The sequence below is a fragment of the Carcharodon carcharias genome, chromosome 5 (genome assembly GCF_017639515.1).
Source record: "Carcharodon carcharias isolate sCarCar2 chromosome 5, sCarCar2.pri, whole genome shotgun sequence".
Taxonomy (NCBI): domain Eukaryota; kingdom Metazoa; phylum Chordata; class Chondrichthyes; order Lamniformes; family Lamnidae; genus Carcharodon; species Carcharodon carcharias.
The window spans coordinates 61,646,662-61,660,194 of NC_054471.1; the positions used below are offsets into that span (position 1 = coordinate 61,646,662).

At 41.8% G+C, this 13,533-nt stretch overlaps 1 protein-coding gene across 2 annotated transcripts in view; it reads left to right on the forward strand.

Annotated features, from left to right (window-relative positions):
* Positions 1-505: 505 nt before the first annotated feature.
* The window catches only part of sh3bgrl2 (SH3 domain binding glutamate-rich protein like 2), an 89,344-nt gene continuing 76,316 nt past the window's right edge, over positions 506-13,533 (forward strand). Inside the window, exon 1 of one of the 2 annotated variants that reach the window (XM_041188666.1) lies at positions 506-831. In XM_041188666.1, coding sequence (XP_041044600.1) covers positions 787-831 — 45 coding nt within the window. In that variant the 5' untranslated portion in view covers positions 506-786. The remainder of the gene's footprint in view (positions 832-13,533) is intronic. The other variant, XM_041188667.1, reaches the window with a different exon arrangement.

Below are 13,533 nucleotides of genomic sequence, written 5' to 3' on the forward strand. Positions count from 1 at the left end.
CCGCCCTTCCTTTTCCATGTAACTCTTTCGAATCAAACCAAATAAACGAAATTAACAAATCAGGGGGCAAGATGCTTTCCAATGGTTCACCAGAGTAGGGTTTTACAAATAAAAACGGAAAAAGTGCTGGGATTACTCAGCAAGTCTGACTGCATCTGTGCAGCGGGAATCAAGAGTTAACATTTGAGGGCTATGAACTTTTGTCAAAATCTCCAGATTTCCAACACCGCAATATTTGGCTTTGGTATTGAGGACTTTACATAGTTCCAGTTTGGAAGCAGGGAACGACTACTGAAATGCAGTGTTTTTGACAGCAGGTGGCCCTTGACCGTGTATCTTCGGAGGGAATGAATGAATGGAGCTAATCTCCTTTGGGGTGATTGACCCTTTCAACCAATGTCAGGTGCAGAGTCAACCCTCCTGGAGAGTGTGGGTACTACAGGCGATGGCCCGACGTGAGTAGCATGCGCCGCGCTGCTCGCTGGGAGATGTAATCCACCGCTCCCACCTCCCTCGGTGTAAGGCGCGGGGGAAAGACTACATTACTCAGCATCCCGCGCGGGGCCGAGCTTGATCGCAACAGCAGTGAATGGGCAAAGCCTTGCAAATCCCAAGCAGGGTGCGATCGGGAATGGGATTGGGAAACGTGCATTTATTTATTTACTGCCTACCATCTCTGTGTCATGCATTCGTAGGCAGCAGCTGGATAGCTCAGTCTGTCGGTTAGGTTCCAAGCAGATTTTTGTTCGCCTAATCCGCAGATTTTCTCTCCTTGCGTTTGAGAAGATGGTTATTCGTGTGTTCATCGCCTCCTCTTCTGCCTCTGTTGCGGTAAGTAGGAAAGCAGCAGCAGCATCAGCAGGTTATTGCTGCGGGAGGTTACGGTCATATTTGGCTACAGTTGGACTTGCTTCAGCATCCAGAATAAATTCAATAACCTTTCTTTTATAGAGATCTATCGACGCAATATATTTTAATGGATCTGGGGCTCAAACTTTAGCCAAAAATAACGTTTTCATGTTATTTTGTAATGCTAACGTTCAGCTGCACGTGCAATATATATGGTGCAATATGTAACATGACATATTTGACCTATTTCTTATAATAACCAATATAGACTTGTGGATTTAGAATGAATCCTTTTTTACTGCTGTCACAGGTGCAATGGAGTTCTGATTTGTTTTTCATACGTGACAAAACTTTAAAAACGCATTGTCATCGGTGTCATAATCTAAAGTGACTGACTCTATTGGACTTGTAGCTGTGTCCCGAGTAGATTGAAGAGTTTCTACTGAGCTGAATTATTGCGCTTCTTTTAAGGCGTATAGCGTGTTGATATAACATGCACTGTTCCTGTTCTCACCCCTTCTTTTAATGCTATCCTCAGCTAACTGCGAGGAGGGAAAAAATGGGAACTGCACAGTTAAATCTTTCTTTCTTGCTTGTTACCGCAACCGAGGGCGCATAGACTCTGTTTGATACCTCCCATAGGAGTTGGGGACTAATCTGCCTCTCTCCACTCTGCACCACTATATTTTGGTCCTCCGACGCAGAATGCTACTGAACCAATCCTTTATGATTTCACGTGAATCAAGATAGGCGGATGCAAAATTCTTATTCATAACGATGAGATGATTTGTTCAATGTGTTTCTAGGATTTTCACATGTGTAGCTTATTAATGCAGTATTTAACTTTATTCAGGGAAGGTGGCACTCTCGCCTGAGTCACAAGATTCTGGGCTGAAGTCCCAGTCGCAGGGTTTAGCACAAAAATCAAAGCTGATACTCCAGTAAGTGCTGCACTGTTGGAGATGCCGTCTTTCAGAGACATCAAACGGAGGCATCATCTGCCTGCTCCAGTGAAGATCTCATGGTACTATTTTGTAGAAAAGCAGGAGATTATCCTTCCTGTCCTGGCCAATTATTTATCCCTAAATCACAAAAAAAGACAGTTTATCCCGTCATTATCACATTGCTGTTTGTGGGAGTTTGTTGTGTGCAAATTGGCTGCCATGTTGTGCCTACATTACAACAGTGACTACGCTTCAAAAGTATTTCATTGGTTACAAAGGTCTTTGATACGTCCTGGTTATGAAAAGTGTTATATAAATGCAAGGTTTTTTTCTTTCTAAGTGAATGAAGCCATTGCCAGTTCATCTCCTGGATAATTTATTGTTCATTCAAATTAATTAATTTGTCTGCATGGTGGACTTAACATTTGTAAGAATAAATTTTTATTAAAATTAGGAGAATCCTTGCTTTCGTACTAGGTTCAAAACGAACGCTATGTGTGTATTTCTATGGAGCCAGAGGTGATTGGTGAGGATAAGGAGGTGTGAGGCAGTATTTATGTAAGGTGGAGCTTGGGAGGGCAGTAAAAAGTGAACTGGAGAAATTGAGCTTGGAGATGAGAGTATGGAGGAAGGTTTCAGTTTCAGTGAGGGTGAATTAGGAACTGAGGTAAGGAGAGTTAGCAATTTAATGAACCGGAACACTGATCTTTCACCTTTGACACAGGTTTTAATCAGATGGACGGAATCTTATTTTTTGGTTTTTAAGTGATCTAAATTTAAACAATTTTTGGCTTGGCTTGTATTTTCGTGACCACAGGTCAGCAGCACCACACTGCCCCATACTTTGATGCACATTGTAACTGCGTTGGCAGTCTTACTCAAAATACATGATGACCACTGCTAACTCAGAAGAATAATGTTTTTCAGATGTTGGTTCAACTTGGGTTTGTTTAAAAAAAAAGGCAGATGTGTATGAAGACACTTGTTAGAAGGAAGATAAATGTTTAATTACCCAGCCAAGTCATCCATTGAAACACAAAATTTAGGTGCGCATGTACAAAACATAGAAAAACCAGTAATAAGATGGTATATCCAATCTATAATTTGTCATTGCTGGGTAAGTGGTGGGTATGACTTTCTCTGTAGTTATACTATGACTTCATGCCAACTTTTTGTTGCTGTAGCAGTCCTTTGATTAAACAGCATGAAACTAACATGAAATTATTACCTGGAACACTATTCTTTCATTTCAAACATGTTTATTTTTTGCCTTGATGTAAGCACAGTTCCTCCCATGGCAGCTATAAAACCAACCTGGAACTGAAATCGTAGTTTAAGAAATTACCACAGCAACGGTTTGCATTTATATAATGTTTTTGATGCAGGTGCTTCACAGGAGTGTTATTGAACAAAATTTCACACTGAGCTACGTAAGGAGACACTGGGACAAATGACCAAAAGATTGGTTAAGGAGTGTCTTAAATGAGAAAAGAGAGGTGAAGAGGTTTAGTGAGGGAATTTCGGAGCAAAGGGCCTGGGCAGCTGAAGGCACAGACACCAATAGTGGAGTGATTAAAACTAGGGACCAAGAAGTAGCAAGAATTGGAGGAGCACTGAGACCTTAGGATGGCTATCAGGCTGGAAAAGGTTACAGGGATAGGGAGTGACAAAGCCGTGGAGGGATTTGAAAGCAAGCGTACAAATTTTAATATTGTTGTGTTGCCAGACCAGGAGCCAAAGTAGGTCAGCGAGCACAGTGAATGAACAAGACTTGGTGTGAGTAGGCACACAAGCAGCAGAGTTTTGAATGTCATGCATATAGAGGGTGGGAGACAGGAGGCTGGCCAGGAGAGTGTTAAAATAGTTAAGTCAAGAGGTTGCTCATCCAGGATGGTTACTGGACATGCAGTATGTCGGTGGAGAGCTTGAGAGGCGGTGGTGCACAACCTGATGAGTTTTTTGGATGATATCACCAAGCAACAGCATGTAGATGGGAAATAGGGCTCCAAGGGTTGACCCTGGGGAGTCTCCAGGGCTAACTATGCAAGAGAAACTCATGAGAGTCATTTCAGTTGATTCTCTGGCTAAAACCAGATAAAAATAATCAGAAGAGGGCAGTCCCACCCAAGGAGGAGAGGCAATGAAGAAGGATAGAGTGGCCAACTGTGTCAATGGCTTCAGACTGTTGGAGAAGGATAAGGAATGATAGGTTACCATGGCTGAAGTCACACAATATGTCATTCGTAACTTTGAGTGCCATTTTAGTGGTGTGCCAGAGTCATAAACCTGATTGGAGTGGTTCAAACATGGATTGGTAGAAAAAACTGTTACAACATGTTCCAGGGCTTTGGCGAGAAAAGGGAGGCTGGAGATGGGGCAGTTATTTACGAGGACTAAAAGGTCAAGGGTAGGTTTTATCATAAGAGGGGTGATATTTGAAGGAGACTGTACCTGAGGAGAGGGATATCTGTATCATGGAGCCCAGGAAGGGAAGTTGGATGGTCAGCAGTTTGGTAGGAAATTGGTTCAGGGGAAAGGACGTGTGTCCCCTGGGCATAACGCACTTCCTTTATTCTTTTATGGAATCAGTGTTGCTAACAAGGCCAGCATTTGTTGCCCATCCCTAATTGCCCTTGAACTGAGTGGCTTGCTCGGCCATTTCAGAGGGCAGTTAAACGTTAACCACACTGCTGCAGGTCTGGAGTCGCATGTAAGCAGACCAGTTAAGGATGGCAGATTTCTTTCCTTAAAGGGCATAAGTGAACCAGGTTGGGTTTTTACAACAATCTATGATAGTTGTCATGGTCACCATCACTGAGTTTAGCTTTCAATCCCATATTTATCAATGGGATGGGATTTGAACCCATGTCTCCAGAGTATTAGCCTGGGCCTCGGGATTGCTAGTCTAGTGACATTACCACTACACCAACATCTCCCCCAGAGAAGGCATGAGGTGAGATAGGAGAGAAACTAGAGAAATATGTGAGCTCAGGAATAGAAGAGGGGGGAACCTAGGGAGAAGTTTAACAAATTAGTGTAACAGCTCTTTAGCATTCAGATTAATAGATGTATATGCACTTTTTTTGTTTATCATAATTACCATTATTTGTACATGTGGACCTATGCATTCTACCTTGTCAACTAGCTTTTATTACTCCACAGTAAAGAAAACTTGCCTTCAATACAATATATTCATTAACTTTTTGTATTCTACTGGTAATGTACTTTAAAAGTATTGTCCTATAACAAATGCAAAAAGCATATATTATATTGCAGAAGGCAGTTAGAATGTTTGTATAATTTCATGTTTACATTTTAGTTTTTGCTCCTTTTGTTTTGCCCTAACTACTCTATCAAAACCCCTCCTAATTTTGAACACCTCTATTAAATCTCACGTGAAGCCTTATGTGCTAAGGATAACAATCCCTGTTTATTTAATCTCTCCACATAACTGAAGTCCCTTTTCCATGGTACCATTCCAATATATCTTTTCTGCACCCTCTGCTAGACCATGTACACGTGAATAAAATTTGTGCATGTGACTTGTATGAAAAGGCACCTTTTTTGCGATCAGCTATGATTTTTTTCAAACAAAGTGCGAGAAACAGCATGGTCATTTACTGGGAGAGAGTGAGAGAGAAACAGTGTGGTCATTTACAAGCAGAGGGTGTGAGAGAAGCAGCATGGTCATTTACAGGGAGAGAAGAGTGGGGCCTTTAACAGTTAGAGAGTGCAAGAGGAGTATGAGCCCACTAAAGAACATAAGAGGGAAAAGAGCACGGATTACAGCTGATTGGTGAGTATTTCTAATCTTTAAAGTAAAAGTAAGGTCTTTAGTTTGTGTTTAGATCTCTAGTCTTTTCTCTTTTTCTTGAAGATAACTTAAGTATCAATACTTAAGATCAATACTGGTGTGTATAAAATAATTATAATAAAGTGTAAAGACCAGGGATACTAGAGTAATTAACTAATAAATTAAATAAAATATGATAGTGATGGCAGGATGGGTGATATGTTGCTACTGCAGCTTGTGGAAGCTGCTGGACACCAAAGTGATCCAGAGTGAACACATCTGTACAAGTGTTTGCAGCTCGAGGAACTTTGGATCCGAGTTGAGGAGCTGGAGTCCGAGGTGCAGACATTGCGCCACATCGGGGTGGGGGTGGGGGGAAGCTACCTGGACACTTTGCTGCAGGAGGTGGTCACACCTCTCAGATTAGGTAATTCAAATTTGGCCTGTGATCAGGGACAGGAGGATGTGACAGCAGATGTGGGGACCCAGGGAGTAGCATTCGAGGAGACTCGGCCCCTGTATCTGTTCAGCAGTTACAAGGTTCTTGCAAGCTGTGTGGATGAGGTTGGGAACTGCAGGAAGGATGAGTGAATTGACCACGGCACTGTGGTACAGGGAGCCATTCAAGTTGGGGGAAGGGGATGGGAGCATAGTACTCGTAGTATTAGTAGGGGACAGTATAATTAGGGAGATTGATACTGTTCTCTGCAGTCGTGAACGTGAGTCCCAAAGGCTGTGTTGCCTGCCCGGTGCCAGAGTTAAGGATATTTCCTACGGCTAGAGAGGAACTTGGAGTGGGAGGGGAGGGATCCAGCTGTCACCGTCTGTGCTGGTACCAACAACATTGACAGGATTAGAAAGGAGGTTCTGCTGAAAGAATTTGAACAGTTATGAGCTAAATTAAAAAGCAGACCCTCCAAGGTAATAATTTTGGGATTGCTACCTGAGCCATGGGCAAACTGACACGGTAAATAAAGTCAAGGAGTTAAATACGTGGCTCAGAGATTGGTGTGGGAGGAATGGGTTTCAGTTCATGGGGCACTGGCAGCAATATTCGGGTAGAAGGGAGCTATTCCAGTGGGACGGGCTTCACTTAATCTGTGCTGGGACTAGTGTCCTGGCAAACCAAATAACTAGGGCTATAGAGGGCTTTAAACTAAATAGAGGTGGGGGGAGGGTTCTGGAAAGGGTATACAAAGGCTTACAAAGCAAAAAGATATGGCAGTTTTTCAGGGCAGCTAATTAGGTAATCATACCCAGAGTGTGATGGGAGGGACAGCATATGCAAACATAAAAAAAACAGCAGCAAATAAGGTCAAATGGGGAAAACATGGTGTAAAGGCAAAATTAATGGCCCTTTACTTAAATGCACGTCGTACTTGGAACAAAATAAATGAATTAATGGCACTAATAGAGGTTAATGGGTATGATCTTATAGCCATTACAGAGACGTGGTTATAAGGAGATCAAAGCTGAGAACTAAATACTCAGGGGTATGTGACTTTTTGAAAGGACAGGCAGGAAGGAAAGGGTCGTGGGGTAGCTTTGTTAGTACCAGATAGAATAAGTGTTATAGCAAGGAACGATCTTAGATTGGAAGATGTGGAACCCTTATGGGTGGAGGTAAGAAATAACAAGGGGAAGAAGACACTGGTGGAAGTAATCTATAGGCCCCCTGACAGTAGCTATACTGTAGGACAGAGAATAAATCAGGAGATAATGAGTGCATGTAAGAAAGGCAGTACATTAATCATGGGTGACTCTAATCTTCATGTAGATTGGGAAAATCAATTGGCAGAGGTAGCCATGAGCACTCATAGTGTATTCAGGTCAGCTTCTTGGAACAATATGTTGTGGATGCAACCAGGGACCAGGCTATTTTGGATCTGGTAATGTGTAATGAGGCAGATTTAATAAATGATCTCAGAGCAAAGGATCCCCTAGGAAACAGTGACCATAATATGGTAGAATTTAGTATTCAGTTCGAGAGTGAGGAACTTGGGTCGGAAACAACTGGGCTAATCTTAAATAAGGGTAATGTAATGAGGGCAGAGTTGGATGGAATATACTCAGAAAGCAGCTTAGAAGAAAGACAATTGATGAACAATGGCAGATGTTTAAGAAAATAGTTCATGGCTCTCAACAAAGATATATCCCATTTAGGAAGAAGGATTCAAGGAAGGGGATAAACCAACCATGGTTAATCAAAGAAGTTAAAGACAGTAACAAATTGAAAGAAAAACATACAATGTGGCAAAGATTAGTGGCAAACTAGTGGATAGGGAAAGTTTTAAAAACCAACAAAAGATGACCAAAAAAACTAGAGGGAGAAAATAAACTTTTGAGGGTAAACTAGCAAGTAATCTAAAAACGGACAGTAAGAGCTTGTTTAAATATATAAAAAGGAAGAGAGAGGCCAAAGTGAATTTAGGCCCCATAGAGAATGAGGCTAGGGAAATAATAATGGGGAACCAGGAAATGACAAAGGAGTTGAATAAATGCTGTGCTTCAGTCTTCGCAGTAGAAGATACTAGTAGCATTCCAAAAATACTAAATAATTAAGGGGCAAAAGGCTGGGGCGGGGTGGTGGGGGGGTGGGGGGGGTGGGGGGTGCGGGGGGCGGGGGGGGTGTGGAAGAAATAAATACAATAACTATCACTAGAGAAAAAGTACGAGGAAAGCTAATGGGGCTAAAGGCCAATAGGTCCCCTGGACCTGATGGGTTGCATCCTAGGATATTAAAGGAAGTACTACAGAGATAGTGGATGCACTGGTAATAATCTTCCAAGAATCCTTAGGTTCTGGAAAAGTCCCAGAGGATTAGAGAATGGCCAATGTAACACCTTTATTCAAAAAGGCAGGGAGACAAAAAACAGGTAACTATAGGCCAGTTAGCTTAACATCTGTCATTGGGAAAATGTTGGAGCCTATTATAAAGGTTGTAATAGCAGAGCATTTAGAAATCATAATCTAATCAAGCACAGTCAACATGGTTTCATGAAGGGAAAATCATGCCTAACAAATTTATTAGAATTATTTGAGGAGGTAACAAGCAGGATAGATAATGGCTGTAATATATTTAGATTTCCAAAAGGCCTTCAATAAGGTACCACAAATAAGGCTACTTAATAAGATAAGAGCCCATGGTATTGGGGGTAGTATATTAGCAGAGATAGAGGATTGGCTAACTAATAGAAGACAGAGTTAGGATAAGGGGGGCATTTTCGGGATGGCAACCTGTGACAAGCGGAGTGCCACAGGGATCACTGTTGGGGCCTCAATTATTTACAGTATATATTAAGGACTTAGATGAGGAAAATGAATGTATTATCGCCAAGTTTGCGGATGACACAAAAATAGGTGGGAAGGCAAGTGGTAAGAATGATACAAGGAGTCTACAGAGGAATATAGTCAGGTTAAGTGAGTGGGCAAAAACTTGGCAGATAGAATATAACGTGGGAAAATGTGAGGTTATGCACTTTGGCAGGAAGAATAGAGGAGCTGAATATTATTTAAATGGAGAAAGACTGCAGAAGGCTGCAGCACAGAGGGATTTGGAGGTCCTTGTGCATGAATCTCAAAAAGCTAGCATACAAGTTCAACAGGTACTAGGGAAGGCAAATGGAATGTTGGATTTATTTCAAAGGGAATGGAGTATAAAAATAGGGAAATCTTGCTAAAACTATACTCGTTAGACACTAGTTAGACCACACCTAGAATACTGTGAATAATTTTGGTTCCCTTATCTAAAGAAAGATATACTGGCATTGGAGGCAATCCAGAGAAGGTTCACTAGGTTGATCCTGGGGATGGAGAGATTTTCTTGAGGAGGGGTTGAATAGGTTGGACCTATACTCATTGGAGTTTAAAAGAGTGAGAGGCGACCTTATTGAAACATATAAGATTCCTAAGGGGCTTGACAGGGTAGATGCTGAGAGGTTGTTTCCCCTTGTGGGAGAGTCTAGGACCAGAGGGCATAATCTCAGAGTGGGGGGTGGCATTTAAAACAGAGATGAGGAGGAATTTCTTCTCTGAGGGAACCAAAATTATTCACAGTATTCTAGGTGTGATCTAACTAGTATAGTTTTAGTAAGACTTCCCTATTTTTATACCCATTCCCTTTGATATAAAGCTAACATTCCATTTGCCTTCCCTATTACCTGCTGAACTTGTATGTTAGCTTTTTGGGATTCATGCACAAGGACTCCCAAATCCCTCTGTGCTGCAGCCTTTTGCAGTCTTTCTCCATTTAAATAATATTCAGCTCCTCTATTCTTCCTGCCAAAGTGCATAACCTCACATTTTCCCACATTATATTCTATCCCGGAGGGCAGTGAATCTGTGGAATTCTTTACTGCAGAGGCCAGGTCATTAAGTATATTCAAGGCTGAGAAAGACAGATTTTTAATCAGTAAGGGAATCGAGGATTATGGAGAAAAGGCAGGAAAGTGGAGTTGAGGATTATCAGATCAACCATGATCTCATTGAACGGTGGAGCAGCCTTGATGGGCTGAATGGTCTACTTCTGCTCCTACATCTTTTGGACTTATAAGAAAAATACTCTAGGTACTGGAAATCTGAAATATAAACATCAGATGTTGGAAATACTCGGCAGATCAGACAGTATTTTTGGAGATTTATGAAGCTCTTAACTCCTCTGTAGCTCCATTAAATGTGAAACTAAATGATTGAGAGAATTAAAATTTAGAGGGAGCTTTCCAAATAGTATTTTATATGGCCCAGCTTTCACCCATAGGCAAAGATTGAGTGCATTATCTTACAATGATTAGTTAGGGCATCTTGATATGTGCAAAAAATGAATTTTAGTAAGAAATAATTTCAGTTGTTTCATTTTTTAAAATATGGCATTAGTACCAGGAATGCAATAGTGCAGTGTTTGGTAAAGTGTAATGGTGAACATATGAAATTTTCTCCCAGCTGCACTGTGGGAATTAAGTAAATTGTAATGGTGGAGCATGTGAATTTTTTACGCCACGTTTGCTTGATCAATCAGTGTTCTGCAGAATGTTTTATCTCCTTATACTTGTCATCCTGAGCTTGAGTTGCATTTGGAAAGAGTGCTGTGATTTAGTGGCATCTTGATGTATCAAATGCTAATATGTTGACTATCATGATGAATTGACGTCTTACTGCACTACAAGTCCTTAGGTGCGAAATGTGTAAAAATTAACATGCATGCCAAAATAAATTTTCAACACATTAAAGTGTCACTTTTTAGCTCCAGTCTTTGTTTTTCACCATACAATTGCTTTTTCTGAGCATTGGCCACATTGTGGAGTGTAACTTTAGGAGTGCGGGTTTTTTAGTTAATGACGACAGTGGACATATTAACATTAACCCAATTCAAACTTCTCAGCCTCTTAAGGTTTCATCCCATCACTCTCAAAGTTCTCAATACCCTCTTATGGGAACTGGGAATCATCTGAGTTCAGATGAGTGTGGACACTACTGCTGATTTGCCTCTTTTTTTGCAGTTGGACACTTCAGTAGGGCTGAACGATTTTGGCTTGTACTCTACTGAAAATTAGATAATCAAGAAACATTGCTACACCAAGTCATGGCTTTAAGAGTCTTTCTACAGCCGTTATTCCATTAGTGCCGTGGACGGATAATCTCTCCGGAGGTGGTGTCAGAGTGGTATAGTAATCCAGAGACCCAGGGTCATGCTCTGGGGACCTGGCAGATAGTGGGATTTGAATTCAATAAAAGTCTGATGATAACCATGAAACCATTGCTGGTTATCGTAAAAACCCATCTGGTTCACTAATTCCCTTTAGGGCAAGAGATCTGCCAACCTCATCTGATCTGGCCTCCATGTGACTCCAGACCCACAGCAATGTGGTTGACTGTTAAATGCCCTCTAAACAAGGGCAATAAATGCTGGCCCATTATAGAAAATTGATAATAATACTCTAGTCTTAAAATAGTGTAAATTGTGAATTATAGGCTTGTTAAGAAGAAAAGTAGGCAATTGTACATATATAGAATTTTTAGATCGCAGGATGCTCCACAGCTCTTCAAGCCAATGCTCATCAAATAGCGCCGTGAAATTTTTTTTTACTATCTAGATGAGAGCCAAGAATTACCAGTGCACCAGGGAGACCTCCTCTGCTCCTCTTTGAAATAATGAAAGACTCTTAAAGCCATGACGCAATGCGGCAATGTCTCTTGATTATCTAATTTCCGAGCCAAAATTGTTCAGCCCTACAGAGGTGTCCCAATCCAGAAAAGAGGCGATCAGCATTAGTGTGCACACATTGAACTCAGATGATTCCCCAGTTCCCATAAGATGGTATTGAGAACTTTAAGTGATGGGATGAAACCTCAGAGGTTGAGAAATTTGAATTGGTTGATGGAATCTTCCAGCTGAGAGCCTTAGGAAAAGCCAATAAAACTTGGAAATGAAGGGTACCAGTAAAACCTCTCTGAATGGTCTTGCATATCTTAAAATGGAACTCCAGTATTACTGCTGCCAGTAATACTGATTTTTTTTTTTACTGGTGTTTGACAATATTGAACTGGCTTTTCCTTCTTGGAGGATTTTCAATTTAATATTACAAAACTCTGCTTCCTGTATTCTATTCTGCATTCAATCCTGCTTGCCCGTCATTCCCATTCCCACAGATAAAATGCTGGAAAAACTCAGCAGGTCTGGCATCATCAGAGCTCTGCGGAAGAGTCATATGGCCTCAATGTTAACTCTATTTCTCTCTCTACAGATGATTCTTTATTTCAGATTTCCAGCATCCGCAGTATTTTGCTTTTATTCCCATTCTCACTCTCACGAACCTACATTGGCTCCTGGTCGTCCAGTACCACATAAAATCTTTTAAAGATTTTTAATTGATTCAATTCTGGTTTAAAAGGTATAATTAGTACTTAAGCATTAATAATCACTCTAGCTCCAAAGTACATTAATCATTTTAGTAGCTTAATGTTTTAATGCATCAAAAATACAATGGCTGGGATTTTTAGGATGGCAAGATTTCCTGTCCCACCATCTGAAGAGTCAGTAAGGATGACTCTACCTGCCCTGCAGCCAATTCACTCTCCGGTGAGCATTCATTGGTTGCAGGTGGAACTTCTGCCCCTCGCGCGGAAAGAAGCACCACCTTAGATTGGCCGGCAGCTCTCTAGTCCCTACAGCACCAGCAGCTGCAGTGGACAGGACTGGGATTCCAGGAAAAGGTAAGTTTTGGAGGTTTCAGGGCGGGGAGGGTAGGGGAGGTGGACAGCGGGGAATTGGGTGTCAGGGGAGAGGCTGGGCGAAGAGGCAGGCTCAGTGGTTGCTGGACCTTAAGTGGACAGCGCCCAAAGTTAAGGGAGCTTCTGATAGAGGTGCCCCCCCCCCCCACTCCTGCTTTAGTCCTAAATCTGATTATTTTCAGCCTTCCGCCCTACCTGGGAACTCCTCCCACCAGCCTAAAAATTGAAGCTGGGCAGAAAACGACCCTTAGGTGTTCAATAATTGGCCACTTAAGGGCCTCAATTGGGGTGGCCCACCCGAAGGCACGCCCGACCCAGTATAAAATTGTTGAGATTGGGGCAAGTGGGAACCCAGCAGGAAGCTCATCTGTGCTATTTCACGCTCGCCTCATCCCTTTCACCCCCACCTACAATCCTGCTGGTGGGGGAGCACAGAATTCAGGCCAATGAAGAGAGAGAGCAGTGTGTTATTCTCTTGTCTGTACTGAATGTTTGGCATATTGGGGAAGCTATGGGTGGTCTCAGATTCTTGGACAGGGAAGGGGAACCATCATTTCAGTGTTTTTGCTAGTCACTGCTTAAGTTTGCTTGTGTCTATGCTGATGAGTCTGTGGTTGAGTAGATATTACTACTTGCTATGTATCTCACACATGAAGAATGATCCCTTGGGCATGGTATTGGAATGCTAACAGCTCCAGTAAAAGTCACTGGCTTGGAATT